Here is a 26,979-nt window from a genome sequence, read left to right as displayed (position 1 = left end):
AGCAACCTTGGGCTTAAGCCAGTGACTTTGGGCTTCAAACAGTGACATTTGGGCTCAAGCTGGTGACCCCATCGTCAAGCTAATGAGCCCACACTCAAGCAGGATAAGCCTGCACTCCAGCCAGCGACCTTAGGGTTTTGAACCTAGGTCCTCAGCCTCCCAGGTTGATGCTCTATCCACTGCACCACTGCCTGGTCAGGCAGTACTCAATTTTCTTAACAAAGAATGACACAGTGCCACCTGCTGAGGGTGAAAAGGGTGGGCTGGGTACAAGATTTTACAATAGGAAGGTCATAAAAGAAATGACTGGGGGGGGAGTGTGAATTTATAGAGGACACTGCATTCCTAGTGGTATAATCTTGTTCAGTAGTGCTCTGCCTACTGGAATTTAAGAACAGAGAAGATGGGGTATAGCACCACTTTTCAAAAGGAAAAAAGGATGAAAAAAATTTACAGATTTTGGTAAGTGTAGCTCAGATAAACATCCTCTTCCATTTCTGCTCAAATCTCATCTCCTGTTGAGGCCTACACCTCTGATCATGTTATTTAAACACTACAACCTGCTGCCACCTCCAATATTTCTTTCCCTGCTTGATTTATTTTTAAAGCACTTAAAAAACTTTCTAAGATACAACTACTGCAGGGATTTTGGGATTTCTCGTTGATAAATCTCAAGAGACCAGTACAATGACAGTGCCCAGACCCTCATTCAATATTTGTGGTAGAAACAGGTGGGCTGCCACATCTGCCTCTGAACCTGGTCAGATGCAGGAATGTACAATCCCTAAATCCTGAAAATGTTAAAAGAGCTTACAGCAATGTGGGAAGTGTGTCGGAAAGAATAACAAATGTGAAGTATAAAGGCTGAGTTGTAATTCTTCCTGTGACCCTGGAAACCTGAATTACCACTCCATGGCATATTTTTTTAATCAGCAAAATAGGAATAATTATATCCCAGGAATAACTGCTTAAATCATAAAATTAATGCTTGAGATATGTGAGAAAAGGCTTTGTAAACAAAGTAAGATGACTTTATTATGATTGTAACTAAATTACTGAGTACTATTAATACAGCAATTGAAAACAGTCCTCCAGACTACTGTATGCAAAGTTAATATGGATATTGGAGAAAGGAAAAGCTTTTAGCAAGACTAGGTTTTCTTGAAAAGACTTCACTTTTGCCTCAAAGAACAGCATTCCCCTGAACTGTCTGGATTACCTTGTCTGGAAGCAGGTTAAGTACAATGGTTTCATTTGGAGGTAGATTAATTACTAAGTCTGGGGAGAAAAGGGCAAAATTCTGAACAAAGAATCTATGTCTATTCATGGAGATATTCATGTCTGAGTTAATTAATATCCAATGAATGAAACTTCGGGGCTCATGTTGCAAAGGAATGAACTCGGTAACAGTGAGTAAGTGTACATCATACGAAAAGGCAAGAAGGAACTTTGCAAGGTGGTTGCCAGAAGGCTTGGCAGCTGAGCCAGTTAGTAAGCTCAACCTTCAGGTGTCTGGGCTCATTTTGCAGCATATGAAAGTTAGAATTTGACCCAGCACCAGTATTCTTGAGAGAATTCTCAAGACTTCATTGTGGAAGGCAACAAGAAAGTAGGAATGATATGGCAGAAATGTATTTTTAAGGCAGCTCTGTTGAAAATATTTTTACAAGTAAAGTGAGGCAAAGCAGTAACTTTAATTTACTTATCCCTAAGGATCACTCAGACTCAAGCCTCTGAAAAAGGGAACTGAAGAGTCTTTGCTTGAAGGATTGTTCTGCTGGTTTTGATAGAGGACATGAAACCAGAAATATTGTAGAAGTTCTGCTCTAAAGGTTCAAGAATGTATTTCTCTAGTCTAGATGAATATAAATTAAATTATAAGGACATACATTAGAGGGCAGATTATGCCTGCAGGACACTCAAACCATTGTGACCTGTTTTTGGCCCCAACAAGTTAATCTTCCAGAAATATTTCAAATACTTCTCAGAAGGTGTAAGTTGAGTCAAGGCAAAATAAATGAATCTTTTTCCGGTTAGTCTACTCAAACTGAAAGACTTTTACTTTTTTAAGATTTTATTTAATGATTTTAGAGAGAGGTGAGAGAGAGAAAATGGTGGGAGTGGGGGAGGAGCAGGAAGTATCAACTCAGTTGCTTCTCCTATGGCCTTGACCGGGCAAGCCCGGGGCTTCGAACCAGCAACCTCAGTGTACCAGATTAATGCTTTATCCACAGGTCAGGCTTATTTCTCTGGTTTTATGCTCACCTCTATTTTATTCCTTTTAAAGTACTTTCAGTATTCTCACTGGTGAGAATAAATCAAGGGCTGTAAATTAAAGCATTTTTTCCCTAAGTTAAAGTATACTCCTTTTATACTCAAGTAAAACAAAAAACCAAAAGAGAGAACACTAATTTGACTGGCTACATGGATCACTAGTTTATTAATATCATGCAAAACACACTCATATCTCCACTCGAGAAGTAAATGAGAATCTTGCACCCTACAGAATCTGGAAACTATCCCTAACCTTAGCTGAGCTTACAAGACTACAGGGAAACTCCTGGAAGCCACATAAACAAGAGCAGTTGCTACTATTGCTACATTCACTCCATAAACTACTGGGCACGTAGGCGGCTGTGTCAGTCCTATAACCAAGGAGTTTACACTTTAACATCCTTGTGAGAGATGAGATCATGAATCCCTGCAAAGTGAAGATCTGAAACTGAGATTCTCACAGAAATCTCTGAGACGCCTAACAGAATGACAGCCTCAGTAGAAAGACAGCTAAAATAATAAAACATAACAAAATCAACTAGTGAACCCACACAGAATAATGTCAAGGAAGGACATTTGGTATCAGCAAGGTAGAGACGGACTGCTGTCATTCTGAAAAATAGCATGTACGGGGCATATTTTCATACTTTGTTTAGGGTATAAAAGGAGATTTGGGACATCAAACTCAGATTAAGTTTCAAGACACGTGATAAATAAAGTAAACACAAACCTGCTTTGAAAGGACGTGCCCTCAATCTACACCCAGGATAATTTAGCTGAAGATGAGTTCATAAAACAAGTTTATGAGATATACAAAGAAACAATGCACCATGAACAAGAGCCAGAAGATAAAACAGAAAGGGCAGAAAGAGGTTTAATAGTTTTACACCAAATAGATAAAATAGATAAAAAAAGAAAAATTGGTATTTTAAAAAGTGGAATAGTTCATTTTACACAATATATGCATTCAGGAAATTGTACAAAATGAATTTCTGGATAATGAGTGGTGATTATTTTTCCATAGTTCAGAAACTCTCTTTTCATCCCTGCCTAATATAAACAGAAATCAAAATACAAATTCCTAGGACTTTAAGAAATCATAATTATTGCAGTAATTGTATGACTAAAACAATCAAAGGTCTGTTCTAGTTCTGAGGCTTCTCAGAGTACACATAAGATAAACACACACACAATTCTCACTTTATAGGCTTGCTCTTTTAATACCCAAGCATCCAAAATACCTGCATTTTGCTCCAGTCAGGAAGAGAACTGAGAATAGCTGCAAGGAAGTGTTTTCCAGAGGAAAAGGAGAGGCCAAACCTCTAACGCCTAACTTTAATTACTGTCTTAGACAAGAGTCTCTGTACCAACAACTGGGGATTTTTATTCATCACACCTGTGAAAAGCAAATAGTTTCTGAAGTCAGCTTTAAAGTGTTTCATCCTCAGGTGAGACAGTAAGAACTTTCCTCAAAATTAGCAACAAAAGACTGATACCTAAACCAAATGGTTATGACTTAATAACCTCTCCAAGTAAATAAGGTACAGCGAATGAGTAAGTGCAAGAAAGACTATAGTCATTAAGAATATGACAACTTCAAGTGGGTCCATCTACAGGAATGATAATTTAAATTTCATTGTTAACGTTTGTGACAATAACATTAAAAATATTTGTATAGAAATGAGAGGGTCAGAAATGTTTCTGGTAGCTTTATAATTTTAAAAAATGTTAGAGTTGCATGGGTTCTTGTGGTTCATTTCCTTTGGATTTTGAACACTGTAAGAGGGAAATGACAACTTTTTTTTTTTCCTTTTCCAAGTGAGAGAGGGGAGATAGAAAGACTGATTCCCGCATGAACCCTGCCTGGGATCCACCTGGCAACCCCTGTCTGTGACTGATGCTCTGCCCATCTGAGGCCATGCTTGCAACCGAGCTATTTTTAGCACCTGAGGTAGAGGCTCCACAGACCCATCCTCAGTGCCTGGGGCCAATGTACTTGAACCAATCGAACCATGGCTGTGGGAGGGAGGGAGGTGAGTAGGGGGGAGGGAGAGGTAGAAAAGCAAACAGTCGCTTCTCCTGTGTGCCCTGATTGGGAATTAAACTGGGGACATCCACACTCCAGGCCTATGCTCTACCACTGAGCCACAAGCCAGGGCTAGAACTTCTTTACATATGTTCTTTTACAACACATTTATAGGTTAAAAAATCATGACAATAGAAAAATGCCAAGACACTTTACTTTCTGACATCACTAAACTACCTTATCTCGAATCAAGGAAAAGACCATTTTCTTCTGTTCTAGCTATCCTCTGGTTTACAATGAGGAATCTACAGATTCTCTCACTAAGGTTCTAGTGACTTACATTACCAATTCCAAGAGTATTTTGCAGAACTAAAAAATGTACCATAGGATAAGTACTTGACCCTCAAATCTGTCTGTCCATTTGTCCCTGAGCACTGTCTCACAATATCAGGTCATCTAACTGAAAAACTGATTATAAGAAGAATGACTGTTGAGGATGAGCAGAAGTATAACTTTGGTACTGTTTTGCTTTACACTTATTTCAGTTCTGAATTGCGGTTTTTATCTTTGACTTATATTCCTTATAATTGCTTTATTTTTCTTTTTGTTAATTGTTTCTTTTCTTTTTTTTATTTATTCATTTTAGAGAGGAGAGGGAAAGAGAGAGAGAGAGAGAGAGAGAGAGGAGAGACAGACAGAGAGAAGGGGGGAGGAGCTGGAAGCATTAACTCCCATATGTGCCTTGACCAGGCAAGCCCAGGGTTTCGAACCGGCGACCTCAGCATTTCCAGGTCGACGTTTTATCCACTGCGCCACCACAGGTCAGGCAATTGTTGTTTCTTTAAAATCTATCCTCACTAGCTTTCCCTATTTTTGGAACTACCGCATCACTAGTTGTTGAATGACATTCACAGGTGGGTACATGAAAATAACGGAGTGCCAAACAAATCACTGTTCTCCAAAAGACGAGTTCTTTGGGGGACCATAACTTGTAGCCACACCAAAACTAACAGTTTTTTCAAAGAGTGACTGACAAAAAAACCTGCAAGTCATCACCTTACCAAGGAAGACTGTTCCTAAGATAGTGATGGCACTATGAATTCTGATGCCAGTGACGGCCAGTCTGTTGAAGAAATGGGCCATTTACAAATATTTATGATAAATTTCTCCATCTTGACTGCCCTGCATTGTTTGATTTTCTGCCTTGGTTCACTGTATTGAACTAGATGGTCTACCATTCCAAGTAGCCAGGAACCTTCCACAGACATTCTTGAGGAAACAGCCTCAGAAACTGAGCTGGATGGGAAAGTCACCTCTTAAAAGCAGGCAGAAGGTTTTGACTTGTAGCTTCCCAATCAGAGTTCAAAACAGACAATAAATACTGAGGATGCTGGTGACTAAAACCTCCCCAGTGCCTATCTAGATCAGCTGCTGGGGAGCACTCATTTATCAAACTGTGTAAGTTAACCTGACAGGTATACAGAGAGCCAATTATACAGCACACAGTAATGATGCAGAAGATGGGTTAGGCTGACTGGTTAGAGCCATATTCTTATGTGCTACTAACATTTTAGTAGTTAATAAGCCTCAGATAACTTTTAATTAAAATTATAAAAACCCAATAATTAGTTCCTATGATCCTAGATGATGGTATATTAAAAAAATATATTTTTTTGAACTGGGAAGAATATAGTACTTTGAAATTATTGATAATAATGACAAAGGACAAAATAAAAAAATTTAAAAGAAAAAAGAGAAAAGCATTAAACTTATCTGCATGCCAATCAAAGAAGGCACTCTCTCCTCGCCTGACCGGGTAGTGGCGCAGTGGATAGAGCGTTGAACTGGGATGCGGAGGACCCAAGTTCGAGACACCGAGGTCACCAACTTGAGTGCGGGCTCATCTGGTTTGAGCAAAAAGCTCACCAGCTTGAACCCAAGGTCGCTGGCTCGAGCAAGGGGTTACTCAGTCTGCTGTAGCCCCACGGACAAGGCACATATGAGAAAGCAATTGCCTGACCTGTGGTGGCGCAGTGGATAAAGCATAAACCTGGAAACACTGAGGTTGCCGGTTCAAAACCCTGGCTTGCCTGGTCAAGGCACATATGGGAGTTGATGCTTCCTGCTCCTCCCCTACTCTCTCTCTATCTCCCCCCATCCTCTCTAAAATGAATAAATAAATAAAATAAAATAAAAACCCAGAATTTAAAAAAAAAAAAAGAGAGAAAGCAATCAATGGACAACTAAGGTGTCGCAACAAAAAACTAATGATTGATGCTTTTCATCTCTCTCCGTTCCTGTCTATCCCTCTCTCTCTCTGTCTCTGTAAAAAAAAAAAAAAAAAGACACTCTTATTTTTCAGAACTAGTCATAAACCTCTGACGTCTTGATAGCTATTTTTAAGTTGAAGATGGATGAGAAGACAGGATTACGGACTACAAGCCATGCTAGTTTTAGTTGGTTTCCAGCTCCAAAGCAGCAAAAGTTGCCAGTGAGGAAGTGATTCGTATGAACAAGACAAAAAAATAAAAACAAGAAACACATGTATATCACATGACGTATACCTTGGAGGCATTTTGTATATTTGAAATTTCATTTGCATTTTTAGACAATGCAGTAACTCTTTTGCAGGCTGCACTAAAACATAATACACCACTGAAGAAATCAGACTAGGAATTTCAGCATTCATTTGATGTTTCTGGAAGTCAAGGAAAGTAGCCAGTTAAAAAATATCAGATACTGCTTCTTTTTCATGTTCAGCAAGCATATAATTAGTGGCAGAATACCTTACCTGGGATGGGACTCTTCCTTGAAATTATGTTCTGAGACTCCACAATTTCTTCTGTTTGCCCATCTGCTTCTACCTCTATTTTGTTCTGAATCTCTTTTGCATCTTCGCTAAGGCAAGTTCTTATGCTCTCATCCTCCTCTAAGACTCTCTGGACTGCAGTAGAGGCACTGACAGCACTAACATCAGCAACAGCAGCAGGAACAGTGACTGGCACGGGAGGAGAAGCCGGAGGAGTTGGAGGGGTTGGAGAAAAGGAAAGAACCGTGGAAGGGGTGACGGGAACTGAAACACACTCCATTTTCATTTCTTCTGGGGGACTTTCCAGAATCTCCAATTCAAGAGTCAATGGCAACACCTCCTGTCTTACTAATTCCACAATGCTCTCCGTGGCTGGTAATTTTTCACTAACTCCATTCATTTCATTAATTAGGTTAGTACTAGAAATCAGTGGAATATCATTAGGTGCTACACTACAAGATTTCTTGCATATATCATCATCAATTACATCTGTCTGTGAAGGATCTGGTGTTTCTGTGCAAGATGGGGGGCTGGGTATAGGAATTGTGTCTTCTTTTGAGCAGGAGCGTTCACATCTGTCATCTAGAGCAGTGGTAAATATTGGCTGGCTACTAAGAGCAGCAGAGGTGGGGGAAGCAATGGTACTTCGAGTGATTGAAGAAACAGCAGTTGGTGATGGAGGCAGAGGAAGCTCTGGTATGGACTCTATTGTAGTAGTCTCAGACAGTGGGCCCACTTGTTCCTTCTTCTCTCCACTAAGGACTAGCCTAAGCACTGGGGAAGAAGACTTTAACACTGGATCTGGTTTTGGCTTCTCCTCTGGGAAAAAAAAGAAAAAGAGCTTTAAGAATAATTTTTGGATCAGAGATTATATTGTATTATTTTGAGTCAATTCTTTTAATCTCTTACTCTAAATCATGGGTAGCAGAAGAGAGACTCAGATATTTAGAAACAGTCTGCCACTTCAAGTATATGGCCATATTTTTTCTAGTTACATCAAAACTGAAGGTAAACCATTCTTGGAGTGGGGCTTTTCTTTAGGGTAGAGATACCTTCTATCTGCACTGTATCTTGTTTCCTATAAAAATTTTTTCTATCAAGCATATACTACAGCCTGACCTGCGGTGGCACAGTGGATAAAGTGTCGACCTGGAACTCTGAGGTCACTGGTTCAAAACCCTGGGCTAGCCCAGTCAAGGCACATAACAAGAAGCAACTACTATGAGTTGATGTTTCCTGCTCCTTGTGCGACCTCCTTCTCTCTATCCTCTCTCTCTAAAATGAATAAAAAATAAAAATAAAAGAATATACCACCATAACAGGGCAGTTTAAGGGCAAATAGAGATTAAATTATTATTGGCAGATATTTTTAATCTATGTATTTCTACACTTGAGGGAATTTTTACAAAGAACATGTATTACTTGTTCATTTATCATTAATGAAATCTATTAGCAGTAAAATTAAGTTCCTGAGCACAAAAATTCATTTAGAAATTTAACTTTCACTTTTCAAAAGAGGCATATAACCAGAAATATGTTGAAGCTATAAAATTAGAAATCTTGTATCTTCACTACAAAAAAATTAATCTTTGGCCCTGGCCGGTTGGCTCAGTGGTAGAGCGTCAGCCTGGCGTGCGGGGGACCCAGGTTCGATTCCCGGCCAGGGCACACGGGAGAGGCGCCCATTTGCTTCTCCACCCCCACCCCTCCTTCCTCTCTGTCCCTCTCTTCCTCTCCCGCAGCCAAGGCTCCATTGGAGCAAAGATGCCCGGGCGCTGGGGATGGCTCCTTGGCCTCTGCCCTGGGCGCTAGAGTGGCTCTGGTCGCGGCAGAGCGACGCCCCAGAGGGGCAGAGCGTCACCCCCTGGTGGGCAGAGCGTAGCCCCTGGTGGGCGTGCCGGGTGGATCCCGGTGGGCCGCATGCAGGAGTCTGTCTGACTGTCTCTCCCCGATTCCAGCTTCAGAAAAAAAATAAATAAATAAATAAATAAATAAATCTTTAAGGAGAAAACAAAGTTAATATTCAGATAATCAAGTCCAATAAAAAAGACACTAAACATACATGTCTGAAACATTTAAAAATAATATATAAAATATGTATCTCTATATAAACACCTAAATAGAAAGAGCAAGAGAGAAATTGATAATTATAATAAAGGTACCAGAAAATGTAAATTCATGAAAATTTCCATATTTTAAAATTCTAGATAAACTGATAATGTGATTCATCCTTGGGGGGATGAAACCAATGAAGATTCCGATTTTTTTTTAGCCTTGTGGTTCCTTAGCACAATACTTTAGTACTCATGGATATGTTCATCAAATGCAAACAAAAATTTTAAGCACTACTAAAAGACAATCTAAACTGAATTGTACTTAACCTTCCCTGTTAGAAATCTTTAGATATCAGTGAAAAATGAGTCTATAATAAAATGTACTGAACTAAGTCTGTCAAAGGAAACAAGCTCTGTAAATCAGATAAACAGATGGTAAATATTACCAATGAACTGTTAACATCTAATCTACTCACTGCAAGTTTTACTAGACTTAAACTTCACTTTAATTTATGAGCAAAGCCCAGTGATTCTTAAAACTGAAATCTGCCTATTTATTGTACTCAAGAAATAAGATCAATAGGCTCTCACTGCCAAATCCCTCAGACAAAGATGCAAGGAGGAAGACAAAAATATTTCAAAGAAATACGTAAGAATTACACACACACACATCATATACAGGGGTGTGCAAAAGTCAGATTTACAGTTGTTCATATGAAATATATAATAATAAATAATAATACAAAATAAACTCCATGTTTCCCATACTCACAACTGTAAACCTACTTTTGCCCATCCTTGTATATTATAAATACATATTTATTAAAATATCTCTGATAAAAATAATTTCAAACTCACTAGAGTAATTGCTATAAGGGCCAGTCACCCAGATTACATGATACCATTATGAAAGCACATCAGAATAACACTCTTTATACCTAGAAGCAGTAAATGAAACAGTGGGAAATAATAATTCTCACAAGATAGTAAGAGTCAATTACTATATTGAACTGAATAGTGCCAGTTCAATTCTTAATTCCAGGAGATAAAATTTCTGATACTAAAAATAATCAAACAAAAGGAGACCGAGCATTGAAACTTCTAAATACTCCTAAGAAAAGCTAACATTAATAAAAAAGAAAACTTAAAAAAAAATTTTGATAGCAACTTATTCTGAAAAAAAAGTCCTTTAATTAATTCATTAAAACTTTAATACAAAAAGCTGAAAAGTATAATATAGTAGATCTACATAAAGAACATTGATTTTATTATTAAGAATATGCTTTGCAGAACCAAGATGATTTGAAATCTATACTGTATTTATTAAAAATGTTTATAACATTTAACCATCTTTATGAACTTGTGGGAATTCCATTTTTAAGAATTTTTTCTAAGAAAATAATCATGCAAGAGTGAAAAATCAAGAGAGGTCTGGAATATTTAGGACAACACTATAACAGCAAAAAAAAAAGGAGGGGTAAATAGACTAAATGTGTAACAATAAGGAATTTATTAAAGAAATGATGGTCTAGGCACATTATGGTATATATGCAATCATTTAAAATAGGCTTTCTTTTGGTGACAGAGACAGGGAGAGAGACAGAAAGAGGGTCGATAAAGACAGGCAGACAGGAAGGGAGAGAGAGAAGCATCAATTCTTTGTTGCGGCATCCTAGTTGTTCATTGCTTTCTCATATGTGCCTTGACCAGGGGGCTCCAGCAGAGTGAATGACCCGTTGCTCAAGCCAGCGACCTTTGGGTTCAAGCCAGCAACGATGGGATCATGTCTCTGATCTCATACTCAGGCCAGCAACCCTGTGTTCAAGCTGGCGACCTTGGGGTTTTGAACCTGGGTCCTCTGCATCACAGTCCTACACTCTATCCACTGTGCCACTGCCTGGTCAGGCTAAAATAAGCTTTTAAAAAGAGTATTTAATGATATGGAAAATTTTTTATAATAAAAGATGTTCTTTTTAAAAGAAAAGCAGGACACAAAACTGTATGTAGTACATAAACCTAATTTGTTAACTTAAGAAATATATATGATAATACTAATACATATACATGCATATGGGAAAGTCTAGGACAGGTTAATAATGTCTCTGAATAACCAGGTATTTTCTTCTTTCCTGTTAACTGTAGTAAATATAATAAATGTCATATAAGAAGGAAGGAAAAAATGACTACTGACCTTTATTCTCATATCATGGTGGAGTCAACCATCTAGATCGGGGGTACTAAACCTTTTTATACCTACCGCCCACTTTTGTATCTCTGTTAGTAAAATTTTCTAACCACCCCCAGTTCCACAGTAATGGTGATTTATAAAGTAGGGAAGTAACTTTACTTTATAAAATTTATAAAGCAGAGTTACAGCAAGTTAAAGCATATAATAATAATTATATACTTACCAAGTACTTTATGTCAGATTTTCGCTAAGTTTGGCAGAATAAATCTTTATAAAACAACTTACTATAGTTAAATCTATCTTTTTATTTATACTTTGGTTGCTCCGCTATAGCCCACCATGAAAGCTGGAACGCCCACTAGTGCGCGGTAGGGACCAGGTTGACTACCACTGCTATAGATGGCTGCCTTTTGGTTGTCATGAGCTTCATATGACTGAGAGGGTGCTACTATCACCTAATGGGCAAAGACCAGGAATGAATACTAGCATCTTGCAATTTGAGAGACAGTCTCACTTGACAGAGAACAATTCTGTCCTAAATACCAGAGGAGCCCCAACTGAGCTACACTGCTATAAACTATTGAATTACAACAGAATATCTATTCACTGAATACTTACCCAACCCCAAGTGCTTTCAAAAGGCACTAAGACTAAGGCACAAAAACTTTTATTTGTATTTAATTATCCATATCATATCTCTACACACGAGACTGAATAAACTTTCTCCTAAACTGCAAACAATAATCATTTAAACTGTGTCATTATATATATTAATATAATCGACACCAGGTGAATATTTTAATTCATTCAAAAGTCTCTCTCTCTACAAACCAAGCTGAGGTCTTTGCCTGTGTCTTTAGGTCTTCATGTAACCACTCTAGCTGTTTATGTCAAAAACTGAGAAAACCAGAAGCTTATTAACAGCAGCTAACATTTATTAAATAAGCACTTACAATGTGCTGGGAACGGGGTCAAATACCATACATAATGTCCTTTAATTCTTACAACTGCCATTAGGGCAGAAATTATTACATTCCTACTTGACAGATGGGAAAATTAGGGGATTTAGAAATTAAGTCCTAAATCCAACGGCATATACTGTAGTTAGCAAGTACTGAAACCTGTAAATGATTTCAAATCCCAACTCTTCCAATTTAGAAAACAAAAATGCTTATTACAAGAAAGGTATTTAAGTGACTCAAGTTGGTGAAAGACTTTGGGGTTAATATAGGACACTGTTACATAATGCTAACCCTCAGAAACGACATTTCTATTAGAAAGAAAAACCAATCTGATGGCAGAATGCACAATCTATTGATTTGGGGAAGTAATATAGCAATCTTGAAAATAGTGTATTTTGTATCCTATTTTAATTTCAAGAGGAATCTATAGTTTAAAATTTTTTAATTTCTTTTTTTTTTAAGTGAGAAGAGGGGAGATAGACAGACTCCCACATGCACCCCCAATGGGATCCACCTGGCAACTCCCACCTGGGGCTGATACTCAAATCAACCAAACTATGCTTAGCACCTGGGGCCAATGCTCGAACCAATCGAGCCACTGGCTGCAGGAGAGGGACAGAGAGGGGAGGAGGAGAGAAGCAGATGGTCACTTCTCATGTATGCCCTGACCAGGGATCAAACAGGGAATTATCCACAAAAAATTTAAATTTCTTAAAAATTATTTTCAGAAAAATGTTGAGCCCTTTGTAATGTTATTTCAATTACATACATTTAGGTGTTTTTTTTAAATAGTCCTCCAAAACCTATACTACATATTGGCAAGCTATTGGTAGAAATTTCAAATAGAACATCATAATTACTACTGAGTTTTCTGAAAGATAGTGGGTACGAAGAAGACAGCAGTAGTCCCAAAGAATTATGTACTTATCAGCTCTATGAAATATACTTAAAATTAAAGATATTTTTCTTTTCATCAATTAACTGGAAATATTTTCCAGTTCAGCTATATCTATATTATATATCAACTTAAAATGTTGATTTTATTAGTCAAATATCCACTGAGCATAAAAAAACTGAGAAGAATCCAAGAATTCTGCATTCTTCCTTCTGGAAATCAAGGGTTATACAAGATAAAATGCAGGTGTCTAATAACCTAAACATCTTAGCAGGTCAGAGCTATCATCATCAAGGAATATTATGAGGTCTTCCTCATGGCCTAGCTATAGAGATAGTCTACACAAAGGATATACTTATGGCCTTTTTGCATACTATGTATTCAGCACTCTTACCATAATTCCAGCTAGCTAAAAAATTTTAACTGGCAAAAGTAATGAAGTAGAGCTTTGAAGGGAATTACCTGAAAATTATTTTCCAAGCAGATTGAAAGCATTTTGACTCAAAACTGCTTTATCATTGGGGCAGGAAGCGGTTTTCCACAATACCTATGAACTGCACACCTACAAGGTGAATGACTTTAATTTTAATGTTAAGAAATTTAGCTTTAAGCATGCAGGAGTCTCTAAGTTTACATAATGTTGAAAGAAGTATTTGACAGTGCAGCTTTTAGAAGCAAGTCACATTAGAATTTGTTATCTATCTTTTGACCTAAAACTATGTTATAAAACAAACACAACATAAGACTTGTCTCTGTTCAATTTTACTAAGGTCCTCAATACTAAAAGGAAAAGCACAATCATATATTTGTATTCTATAAACCAGTGGTGTAAACCTTTTTACACTTGGGAACCAGTGAAAATAGGAAAATTATTTCGGGGACCACTAAGGCAAAATCACCCTGAGCATAAGTGAATTTGACTTAAAAATAAATAAAGATCGGGCGCATGCGGGAGTCTGTCTGACTGCCTCCCTGTTTCCAACTTCGGAAAAATACAAAATAAACAAACAAACAAATAAGTAAATAATTCAACAAAGATCACTGGGTCTTTAATCTTCATATAACATCAGGGTGGTTAACCCTTTTTGCAGATCAGCTCAAAATTTCTGACGAACCGGTCCATGGACCGATGCTTGAAAAACACTGCAGACATTAGAAATTTGTGTCATTAGTTTGCACTTCAGTAAAAAAAATAATATTATATACTGTAAAAAACCAACATTAAATACTTCCACTTTGATTATGTGCCAATTCCCAAATCCCTTTTCTAAAGACAAATTTTTAGAAAGTGTATTTATTAACAGCCAGCTATAGATTATTAAAGGGTTTAAAGGATTAAATAATTCAAGAAAATAGAAAACATATATAATTTCCATTCATTCTTAGAATGATTAGAAAAGTTATAATAGCATGCTCAAGTCACTTACTTCCTTCCCCCTGTGCCTAGTGAGAACTATTTCCCAATTCTAGCTAAGGTCAACCTAAATCCAATCCAACTAGGCAGGAGAGAGAGACTGTAATATCCCACTGTCTGGTGTGAAATTTCCCTGAATGTTTTCTATTTTAAATCCAAAAGGATTTATTTTAACAGACATTTGGCACTCACATTCAAAGTCAATGGGAGTATAGACCTTAGTATGATTCCTGCATCAGTAATAATGGCTATATTTTAAGCACTTGTCATATGCTAGACCTGTACCCATAGCAACCCTGTGAGGTAGGTCTTCTTTACTCTGCACGTGAAGGAATTAAGATATGCAGCATAATGACTCACCAAGACCAGATAAGCTAGTAGTGCACGCTAGAGTAAGGGTTGGAATTTAGTTCTATCTCCAACCGAGGACATAAAGCCAAACTTACAGGAAGAAACATTTTATGTTTTTAAAATAGCAGGATATACAGGAACATGTTGAATATATAAATATATAATGAATATATAAATACAACTGTGTTCTTCTTGTAAAGCAATATATCCTTTGATGTATTCTCCAAACCCTGTGGCAGAACTTTAAGGCAGCTAAGCTTTAAGGCAGCTAAGCTTTATATATTGACAATGAGACATTAATAAAATGTAGGAAAAAATTTTACTTATCACCCCTACTTTACTTTCCTAGATGTTGAATATTTTGATTTTCCAACTGAATACTTTGTTTAAAAGTGGGTATCTGAATGATCCTCAAATGTTTTATTCTTAAATGCTAAGGGCAACGTATTAATATAAAAAGAGACTAAAGATAAGAGGGAGGAAAACAGTCATACACAAACCTTGCTTCTGGTCGCTAGCTGCAGTGACAGGGGTGCTGGCAGCAAGATGAGCGCTCTCCACAGTCCCATAAACCACAGGGCTGTGCTCGGGGACCTGGCTGGGCAGCTGCTGGGATTTGAAGTACAAAAAAGGGTGATAATGAGCGTGCGAACATAAAAACTAGCAATATGGAACCCAAGCCAAGTGGGGAAGAAAGAGTGGGACAGGAAATCACAAAATTAAAATTTTAAAAAAAAAGAAAAAAAAAGGAAAGCAAGGAAAAAAAATAGGCCAGTTTAATAAATTCAAAAAGTACATGGGAAGATGGGGAAGAAAAGGAAAGAGGCAGCAGGAAAGGGGAAGGAAAAGAGATGATTACTATTAACCACAGCAAGAGAAGACAGCACAACAATCAGTACAATGCATTCTCCAGTGTTCCTTCTAAGGAGAAACAGACTTTCAACCTAACAATGGATGCCATATTTGAGAGAGAATTTAACATCCTCCCAGTCAAAGACCAAAGGGGTTTGGTCAACTTCACTTATAAACTACCTAGCAAAGTAGTTCATCTGAAAAAGCAGGACAAACCAACCATGATGGGTTTTGAAACCAGTTACTGATTCAAATAAAACAATACTGAGGGGTGATTCTTGCCATTTGTACACATAATCACATAGGTGAAATGCAACTTGTAAAGTTTCTAACAGCACTTTCACCTTAAAAATGTCTTCAGCTTCTAAGTCAAGGATGGTATCTTTTTACAATCAGAAATCTGAATGAAATATCTGGCTCTTTAGAGCTTAGTGGAAACTTTTATTTTCACTCAGCCAATAAGCTAAGAAAACTGTAGCCAATGTTCAACTTAGAGGGAACAAGAATTACACAAGAAAGGACACATTCATTCTATATCACATTCCAGGCAGGTATTTGTGTTGCATTTGAGGGTTACACAAAAGCCACAAATGAAGCAGTGTCTCTCCTCGGAGATCTAAGGTCAATTTTTTGATACAGTCTCCTACACTGAATTCCATCAGTGCCATCAGAGCAGAGCTCCCTGCGCAATTCTGATTTTGTTTGTTTTGTTGTGAATATTTTTTTGTGGGGAGAGAAAATTAAACTGTAGATGATTTAGAATGGATAGGGCCACTTAAAAATGGGAGTTAATAAAATCTATTTTCAAGAGAGTTAAGTCTCACACATACAATGAGAATATAAAATAAAATTTATCAGTTTAGACATACCATTTATTTTATTACAGATAGGATTGGGAAAAATACTATTTCATCTATTCATTAGACCATGAACCTGCTCATATCCCCCAATTATGTCTAAATGAAGACTGCTAAAGATATATTTCCATACATAAAAAATGAAGTTACTGTTTCCACTTTGAATCATGACCTACTACCCTGGTCAGCAAACTGCAGCTCGCGAGCCACATGCGGCTCTTTGGCCCCTTGAGTGTGGCTCTTCCACAAAATACCACGTGCGGGCGATACCTCGATAAGGAATGTACCTACCTATATAGTTTAAGTTTAACAAATTTGGCTCTCAAAAGAAATTTCAATTGTTGTACTGTTGATATTTAGCTCTGTTGACTAATGAGTTTGCCAACCACTGAGAACAGTTAGTGCTGCCATGACTATTCTACTTTGAATCCTTAGTTCCAGTGGGGGGAAAAATTGTATAACTAAAACTAAAAAATTAGAAAGGTTTCATAGCTATAAATAAAAATACAAACTCAGTTCAATTCTATGGCTGAAAATAGCTCCAGAACAATGGGAAGATTCTGTTACTCAGCATTCATCCACATAGCTCAAGAAAGACTAAATTGTGTCATTTACCTGAAAGGAAGATAATATTAACTACTCCAATTGCCAAAAAAAAATAATAACAACAAAAAAAAGGTAACTGCTAAAAGTGGGTCACCAAAATGACATCCATAGGTAAAGTGAAATGTTTAAGACAGTAAAAGGCTACTGATACCTAAAAATATGGATAGATCAGAGTTTTTCAATCTCAGATTAAAATATCTTCAATCATATTAAAGAGACTTGCACAGATATTTTTAAATTAACAAAGCCCTAGGAAGATCTTATGTAGAAAGCATTTATAAGAAAGGTATGAGATAATGTGGTTAAGTCATAGTTTCAAATCCAGGCATCCAGTACATAGTTGTAGAGCCAAAAATTGCTAGAAAAGTACTTCTAAATTTTCTTAGCTGTAAAATGAAAAGGATCTAAATACAATTTCAGCTTAAACATTTTCTAAGCCTCTTAAGAGTACCAAGAAAATAACATATCCAAATACTATATAATTCAATTAATCTTGTTTTTAATTTTTTAATTTAGAATTATCTCATATTTTAGTTTAACCTCTAATTTCATCTCTTCTCTCCTAATGAAGTAACAGTAAAGTCTGTTACAAAGGAGTCCCTTACCTTTCCAAAGCACAAACAAGAATAGTTTATTTATCTAATTGATAAATCAGAAAAATCAGAAAACATACTGGATATTGTGACTCAAAATATCACATCTAATGCTGTATGAATTTGGAGCCCTATAAGGAAAAATAACTTTTGGGTAGCTAGAGAACTTAGGTAGATCTGCTGAGAATATTTTAAAGAATTTCAAAATCACTGTACTTCAGTGATCTCATTACTCATGGACATGAAAATTTATAAAAATAATTCTGGAAGGGCAATTGGTATCAAAATATAAAACAATTTAATAAAAATAATCAGGAAGTCAAAGTTAAAAAGGTCTCATTGGCAGAAAAAAAAATCCTCAATTTTCAACCACAGTGATAAAGGTGCTAAAGTATGGCAAGATATTAAATACCTGATAGTATCTAAGAAATGAATTTTGGCCATGGCCGGTTAGTTCAGTGGATAGTGTTGGCCCAGAGTATGGACATATGGGGTATGATTACCGGTCAGGGCAAACCGGAGAAGTGAACGTTTGCTTCTCTCCTTCCCTCTCCCTCTTTTCTCCCTCTCCCACTCCCTCAGCCAGTGGCTCAATTGATTCAAGCATCGACGCTAGATGGGGGTTACCAGGTAAATCCAGGTTGGGGTACATGTGGAAGTCTGTCTTACTATCTCCCCTCCTCTCACTTAAAAAAAAAAAAAGAAATGCATTTCCCTTACAAATTCTACTTGAGAATCTATTCTGTAGAAGATTTATATATTAAATTTGAAGTACCAGACTTAAGGTATAACATTAGATTTGGGCACAAACACTGCAGGAATTAATATTTTAAACAGAACATTTATTAACAGGTCCAACAGGCAACAAAATCTTGAACTGTTCTTAAATACTTCTTCGTACAATTTAAAATTCATTTCATTTTACATAGCCCACATTGTTTTTACTCAGGAACCACCTTCCTTTACCATCTATTTTAATCTTGTATATGACAGGGTGCTTAAAAACAGAGGTAATTATAGACAGAGTGTCACCAAACCATGGCCTAGAGACCACATGTTTTTGTACTGCCCATGAGATAAGAACTCTTTATATTTTTAAATAGTCAGTGGGGGAAAAAAATCAAAATCATAGGAAACTTGAATTTTAGTATTATCCATAAATAAAGTTTTATTGGCTACAAAACCAAAAATATTTACTATCTGGACCTTTACAGAAAATATTTGTTAATCCCTAATATAATTCACTGTTAGCCAGAAACTCCAAATAGTTACACAAATATAAGCAAGATTCTGATGTAATATATTACTATCTTAAGAGGCTATTTGAATGCTTCACTTTTCATCTTTTTTAGGTATACAGTTAACCCTTAGCACAGGGATTGGTTCCAGGGGCCCCCACAAATACCAAAATCTGAGGATGCTCAAGTACTTTATATGATACATATAAAGTGATGTAATATTTGCGTAAAACCTACACATATCCACCTGTTATTTTAATTCATCTTTAGATTACTTAACAATATAATATATTCTGCAATGTAAGGCAAATAGTTGTTATACTGCATTGTTTAGGGAATAATGACAAGGAAAAAAGTGTATGTGTTCAGTACAGACACAACCATTATAGGCCTAACCACACAGTACATGTCAGCATCAATGTAATATTTTTCCTTAACATTTTCAATCTGTAGTTGGTTGAATCTGTGGATGCAGAACCCACAGATACAATGGACTGACTCTAATTGATTTTTCAAAGCCCCATTCAATGACTTTAAAATAATCCTTCAACAATTACTTTGTGTTTAACATATATAAATCCTGAGGACAATGTACAGTTCCATTGAGAAATATTATAAAGATTAAGAAGTAAAATAATATGATTCCAGAAAAAAGGACCAAGGCATGCTTCTTTACTAAGTGGGAGAGAATTCTTCCACATCCATTCTTTAGAAAGGTGTGCACGTGTTTCCCCAGGATGTTTACCATGTATAAAACATGGAGAACCCTCTGGTAAATATATGCCCATTTAAAGCCATTTGGATTGATGAAAACACTTTTTTACTTTAAATACCAAGCTGATAACACAACTTACACCTACGAGAGAACAGAACCTCTTGCACGAGGGCAAGAAAGGTTGCCGAGGTGTCAAAAACAATGAGGGAAATCCAGACACTCAAGATAAAAGCTGTCAGGCTAAACTGTAGGGCTTACTGATTTTAAGGTTCCAATGGGGAGAGGAGTGATAAAATGAGAACAATGTGGATGGCATTCTCTCTAAAATATTAAAATGTATTATCAAACTATAGTATTTAAGATGATATAATAATGGTATTAGAAGAGATAAATAAAATTTTAAAGTATATATAAAAGTTTAGTAAAAAAACAAAAACAAGGAAGCAATGATGAAATATCCAATAAATAATAGTGAAATAAGAGCAAGGTCATTTGGCTAAAAAAAGGATTAAAATCTCACTATATACATATGTATCAAAATAACTTCCACATCAATCAAAGAAAAATGTAAATTAATTAAACCTAAGTACTAAAAGAAAATATATTATGAGTAGTTTATTATGTTGAGTGGGAAAATCTTTAAAAGTATTAGCCCCAAATCATAAATTATTTAGGAAAAAATAGGATTTTGTGAACATAAAAATTTCAAAACTTCTATATGACAAAAGGCAACACTAACAAAATTAAAGCAATAATCAAACTAGATAAGAATATTAAATTTAAAAAAAGATTAAATATGTCAAAGGGATTTCTTTAACATGTAAGAATGCTTATAAATCAGAAAATAATCAACCAGAAAAAAACTGTCACCCCAAAAGAAATGTATACGAAAGACATGAATATGTAACTCATACATACACACAAATAATCAGAACACATCAAAATTCTTAACTCCACAAATCCATAAATAAAAATTAAGTGAGATATTTTTTAATCTATCAAGTAAGCAATAATGTAAGGATAGGGGTGTTAATCTTTTACTCCTGGTGAGAGATTAACTGGTACACTTCTGAAGGTTATCTCATAACACCATAACCCCACAAAAAGGTACATAAAGTTGTGCATCACAGCATTGTTTATATTAGTGAGAAAACAGGAAAGAATAGGAATAACCATCATTTCAATAAAGGAGAATACTTCCAAACAAAGAAATACTATAGCCTTAAAAATTATAATAAGACCTACAGTCAAACATGAACATTTCTGCATGATCATAGGAGGAAAAAAGGTAGTTATAAAATGACATGAACCTAAATACTATATATTAAATTATAGGTATGAAAATGTATTTACGCATATATGTACTAAAAGATGTCTGGAAGGTTATTCACCAACTAGTACACAACAGTTAACTCTCAGTGAGATTTAGGATTATAATTTCTTTCTTTACTACTCTTATTTTTCCGTGAAGATTTTTAATTTTTACACACACAAAATTCATGTCATTTTGATTTTGAAATGCATTTTTAATAACAGACAAATAATTAAATCTGGTAGTTTCTTGAGGTCTCGTATAATATTTGTGATCCCCTACAACTATTAACATAGTTGGTAGAAAATTACAAGCTGAAATACCATTGTTCAATGTCTGACTAATAATAAGTAGTAAGAGACAGGAATTCTGTTATCCTTGTAAAAATTCAAGTCATACTTTCTTTATAATTAGGATTCAGATTTAGAGTATCTAAGGTAAAATCATACCACTGTACCATAACAGCAGGACTTTCACAAAATTTGTTGAAGAGTTATGAAAAAACATAGTTCAAGAATCATTTAAAATACAATAAAATTTAATGTTATTAATGTGTCGCATAAGTGGATCATTATTGGGATGCCAAAACAACTTAAAACATACTTGTTCCGCCTGACCAGGCGGTGGCGCAGTGGATAGAGCGTCGGACTGGGATGCAGAAGACCCAGGCTCGAGACCCCGAGGTCACCAGCTTGAGTGCGGGCTCATCTGGTTTGAGAAAAAAGCCCACCAGCGTGAACCCAAGGTCGCTGGCTCCAGCAAGGAGTTACTCAGTCTGCTGAAGGCCCACGGTCAAGGCACATATGAGAAAGTAATCAATGAACAACTAAGGTGTTGCAACGCGCAATGAAAAACTAATGATTGATGCTTCTCATCTCTCCGTTCCTGTCTGTCTGTCCCTGTCTATCCCTCTCTCTGACTCTCTGTCTCTGTAAAAAAAAATAATAATAATAAATAAATAAATAAATAGAAAGAAAGAAACTATCTTTAAAAAACAAAAACAAACAAACAAACAAAAAAACCATACTTGTTCCACTGGATTCTAAAAGATCAGGTATCTCTAAAGTTACTTGAAGTCAGATTTTGCTTCCTTCCTTTAGGAAATCTTACAGGCACTGAAGCTGGATAACCTTGGTTTTATAAAAAATTCAAGACAAGACATTTTTACAAACCCTGTGGGAAACAGACCTGATACAATCAACAACCCTGCTCTACAATTCTATAAGGTTTCCAGGTATCAAGTTTATAAGAGGTTCTTAAAAAACTGAATAACCTGCTGACTTTGAATCTTCCCAAATGACGGTAGAGGCTTTATCTTTCCTAAAATATGCCTGCAATCGATATTTTCCAACCTTTTCTCTGTCCCTACACCCTATGGCGTACGACTCTCTCCCAAATTATAACTGTTTCACTAAAAGAGTAATTCTTAACATAGAAAAGAAAAAAAGAACAAAAGGCAGTAGGGAGAGGAAGAACAGTACATAATTCATTTTAAAACTAAGGGATTTTAGTATACAACCCCATCCCTTTGGAAGCAGACAATTTAGACGCCTTGGCTACACTGCATCATGTACGTACATACTTAATTTTACCCTACAGGGTCTCATAACAATTTTCAGGCAGCATTTAGCACATTTCTCTTTTTCTTTCTCTCCCTCCCTCCGTCCCTCTCTTCTCCCTTTCCCTTTCCCTTTATTCCTTCCTTCCTTCCTTTCCTCCCTCCCTTCCTTCCTTTCCTCCTTCCCTCTCTCCCTCCCCTTCCCTTCCCTTCCTCTCTCTTTCTCTCTCTCTCTCTTTTTGTTATTGGTTTTAGTGAGGGAGAGAGGGAGAGAGGGAGGGGAGGAGGAAGAGAGGGAAAGAGGAACACAGATCTGCCCCTGCATGTGCCCCAACTGGGGACCACACCTGCAACCCCTCCCCATGCTTCAGGATGATGCTCCCACAGAGCCATCTGGCCTGGGCTTAGTACATTTTTTAATACAAAAACATTCTTTGTGCCTAACTGTTAACAACAAATATATAGCTGAGAGATTTTGGTGCTGATAGAAAGTAAAAAAAACAACTTTCCCTTCTTTCCTCCTTTAATATTTAAGAGCTAAAGAGCAATTCAGGAATTACATAGTACAATCCCTCATTATACAGATGAAAAATACAGGTTTAATGTTCTGACCCAAGGTCATAAATCTTAGTGACAGAATGGAAACTACTAGCAAGTGTTCTAGTCCTCTATGATGTTCATCAGGCATAACTGCTGTCTGTGATCATCCTAATGTGCATAGATATACATATATGTATATTTCTTATATATGAGATATAAAATCTCCAGGAGTTCTTCCATAGCTTATTTTTTTAAATTTATTTTTATTTATTTATTTTAGAGAGGAGAGAGACAGAGAGAGGAGAGACAGAGAGAGAGAAGGGGGGGAGGAGCTGGAAGCATCAACTCCCATATATGCCTTGACCAGGCAAGCCCAGGGTTTCGAACCGGCGACCTCAGCATTTCCAGGTTGACGTTTTAACCACTGCGCCACCACAGGTCAGGCCTTCCATAGCTTATTTTAAAACACAGGAAGCAGGACAATCTCAAATTCAAAATCTTTAGGGCAAAAACAGCAGCAGCAGCAGCAGCAAAAACCTGTTTCCTCACATAAACCCAATGCAGTTTCCTCCAGTTAACTCTTCTTAGCTTGCCTGATTGCAAAATTAAATTCATTATCCACCTCTTGAAACATCCTCATATATGCTCCATGCTATGTGCTACTATAAATTGAGGCATCTAAGCTTGAAGAGTCACCTCTGATCCTTCCTTCTCTTAATCTATGAGAACCATGTCTCCCTATTTACCTGGAGAGTATAGGTTTATGCCTGTTAGCCCAGCAAAATGATTAATAGCATTCCCATTCACCTCTAAAACTGTCTCAATTTAGATAATAAATTATATGGTCTTTCTTTTTATAATCCTTACTATAAAATATTGCTGAATATTTCTCTAACTGGCTTCCCCTCCTTAAAATGATTTTCTAATTTATCACTCGAAATGACAAGTCTCCTTTCATCAGATTTCCCATCTCCATGCGTTGTCTTTTTTTGCAAACGATACCCCTGGCTGCCCAAATACCCGCTCTCTTTCCACTTTGCGAATACCAATCTGGGAACTCAGATCAAATGGCATCTCTGTTATGAAGCCTTCCAGACCCTTTCAGCCATTTTCTGTGCCTCCTAAAGTAATAATTACAATACTGATAATAGGCAATAATTATTGAATGCTCATTATGTCCTTAGCTTAAGCAATTTTAAGTATGTGATATCATTTAATTCTTGTAAGAACTCTAATGTGATAGCTTTTATTTTTCTCATTTTTTAAAATGTGGAAGCTAAGGTTCTGTAATATTAAGTAACTTGGCTCAAGTTACAAAATTAAGAAGTGGAAGTAGGACCTGAAACAAATTATGTCTAGCCAAAGATTTAAACCTCTCCCCGGTACTGTATCTCATTTATATCACCATTAATAGGTTTATGTGATCCAACATATTCAAGTCTCTGCTGCAACTCTGTCTCACTCAGTCAACTTGGTGCTTTAATAATTCTCAGTATACATTTCATAGGAGGACCAGTTATATAAATATATTAGTAAGTGTCCTCTGTCTCCCTTAGAGAGACTGGGACAACCTCACTGACAAAGAAAGGCTATACTATTCACAGCATACGTATTATGGCTCAAAGCCCATAATCCATAAGGCCAAAAGCAATACAGTATTTGCTATTCAGTCATAAATTCTGATGGAGAGGCTTGTCTCTTCTGCAGTCTTACTAATTAGAATGTGGTTCGGGATCTATCTAGAATTAGGCTGAAACTGGTCAACTAGCAGCTTTAAAGTCAAACCAAATGGGTTTTCTCTGAATGGCACAGTGCTGTTAGTAGAATTAGTTACCAAAATCAAAATTTGCACATTTTTACATAAATAGAGATTTCTAGCTTTTTTTTTAAAAACAATATAGCAATCAGGCAGTAATCACTCTCTCCCTTATTAACCAGGGATGTCCCCTCCTATTCTGTGTGCACAGCTTTCCAGGAATTTCTGGAAAATGAAATATTTCTAGTATGTCTATGTCTGTGAAAAGCTGTTTGTTCATTCTATGAATTTCATGCATTTGAATAAACAATAGATTGGTAACTGGATTAAATTGCAAATTAACTAGTAAAATAAACTGATGCTTCACGATAACGTCACACCTTCAAAAGTACTACCAATATTACAATTACTGACATTGTTTTTATCAAATAAGAATGTACATTTAATGTGCTTTATGGTTACACAAACATATATACTTATATTCAAGCCTATGATTCCTGGAAAAAGCCAAAAAGCCAAAGGATTTTTGTGGCTAAGGACACAAAAGGGTGGGATCAAGCTTGGTAATATCAGAAAAAAACCAACCAACCCCACAGGGAATTAAACTGCAAAACATATACTAACATATTTTCAAGTTCAACATTTAAATACAAATCAAACATATGACTAGACAGTAACAATATTTTATTTAATATGAAAAGATATAGACCAAAATTTAACTGCCACAAATGACCAATCCTAAATTTTTGCTATAGTATGCCCTTACCTAACAGAACACATATTAGATAATAGAAATATTGCTTGTCCTATGTTCAGAGACAAAATTAAATTAAGGCCTCCCTGATCATTCCAGACTTAGAATATCCCTGGAAAATAATGGGAAATAGTGAAAAGTTCTATTAACAATCATTAGTATGACCTTACAATACAAATCTCTAAATGGTATATATTGTACTTATTTAAATGATGGAAGACTGAAATAAATGACAGCCAAAGACCACCATCATTTACAAGTGAAACATGTTACACAAAAACCCAAGTTTTAGGCTTACTCAAAATTCACAGATTTTCAAGGAGCCCAAAACACAAACATGTATTTGTCGTTCACCCCCCCACAACCCTAGATAAAGATGGTATTTTATTATTTTTTTATTGAATTTATTGAGGGGACATTGGTTAAGAAAATTATATAGGATTCAGGTGTACAATTCTATTAATACATAATCTGTACATTGTACTGTGTGTTTACCAGCCCAAGCCAAGTCTCCGTCCATCACCATTTATCCCCTATAACCTCTTCCACCACCCCTACCCCCTGTTCCCTCTAGTAATCACCATACTGTTGTCTGTGTCTATGAGGTTTGTTTATTTTTTTGGGTTTTTTTTGGCTAAATCCCATGTATTTGTGATCTCAATTTTTAAGAACATTTTAAAGAACTTTTAAAACCTGTAAGTTTATTGTCTGAAATGAGTTATATTTGATCATCCATATCACTTGTTTGTAAACTGGGCTCTGAGGAATGCCTCACCATCCAGTCACAAGATAGGGAAGCAAGCCGCCCTCTACTCCTAATAACTTTCGTTTTATGTTTTATATGTGTGGCTTCCACTTTAGATATTTTGAAGATCAGAAAATCCCTCATTATCCTTGAAAGGTTTAACAAAATTTAAAGTAACACAGTAAGGAAATCAGAATCTTGTCAAGTTTGGGGGTTCCATTCTCTACTATAGTTTATTAAACTCCTGCTCCTCCTGGAATGTCTTGATTTCCAAAAGTAAAAGTAAACTCTTGCCCTAGTCAGATAGCTCATTTGGTTAGACCATCATCCTGATACACCAAGGCTATGGGTTTGATCCCCGGTCAGGGTACATACAGAAATCCACAAATTAATGTATAAATAAGTGAAACAACAAACTGATATTTACTGACGTTTCTCCTTTTCTCCCTTCCAATTTCTCTAAAATCAATTTTTTTTTAA

General features: G+C 36.3%; 1 protein-coding gene across 23 annotated transcripts in view; it reads right to left on the bottom strand.

Annotated features, from left to right (window-relative positions):
• EIF4G3 (eukaryotic translation initiation factor 4 gamma 3) overlaps positions 1–26,979 on the bottom strand; it is a 345,052-nt gene that overhangs the window by 134,495 nt on the left and 183,578 nt on the right. For 18 of the 23 annotated variants that reach the window (XM_066270225.1, XM_066270224.1, XM_066270204.1 and 15 more), the window contains 2 exons: positions 15,474–15,582; positions 7,092–7,928 (listed from right to left, as the gene is read on the bottom strand). In XM_066270225.1, coding sequence (XP_066126322.1) covers positions 7,092–7,928; positions 15,474–15,582 — 946 coding nt within the window. The remainder of the gene's footprint in view (positions 1–7,091; positions 7,929–15,473; positions 15,583–26,979) is intronic. The other 5 variants (XM_066270206.1, XM_066270209.1, XM_066270211.1 and 2 more) reach the window with 1 other exon arrangement.

Source organism: Saccopteryx bilineata, chromosome 3 (genome assembly GCF_036850765.1).
Source record: "Saccopteryx bilineata isolate mSacBil1 chromosome 3, mSacBil1_pri_phased_curated, whole genome shotgun sequence".
Lineage (NCBI taxonomy): Eukaryota > Metazoa > Chordata > Mammalia > Chiroptera > Emballonuridae > Saccopteryx > Saccopteryx bilineata.
This window is presented reverse-complemented; position numbering and strand designations above follow the sequence as displayed.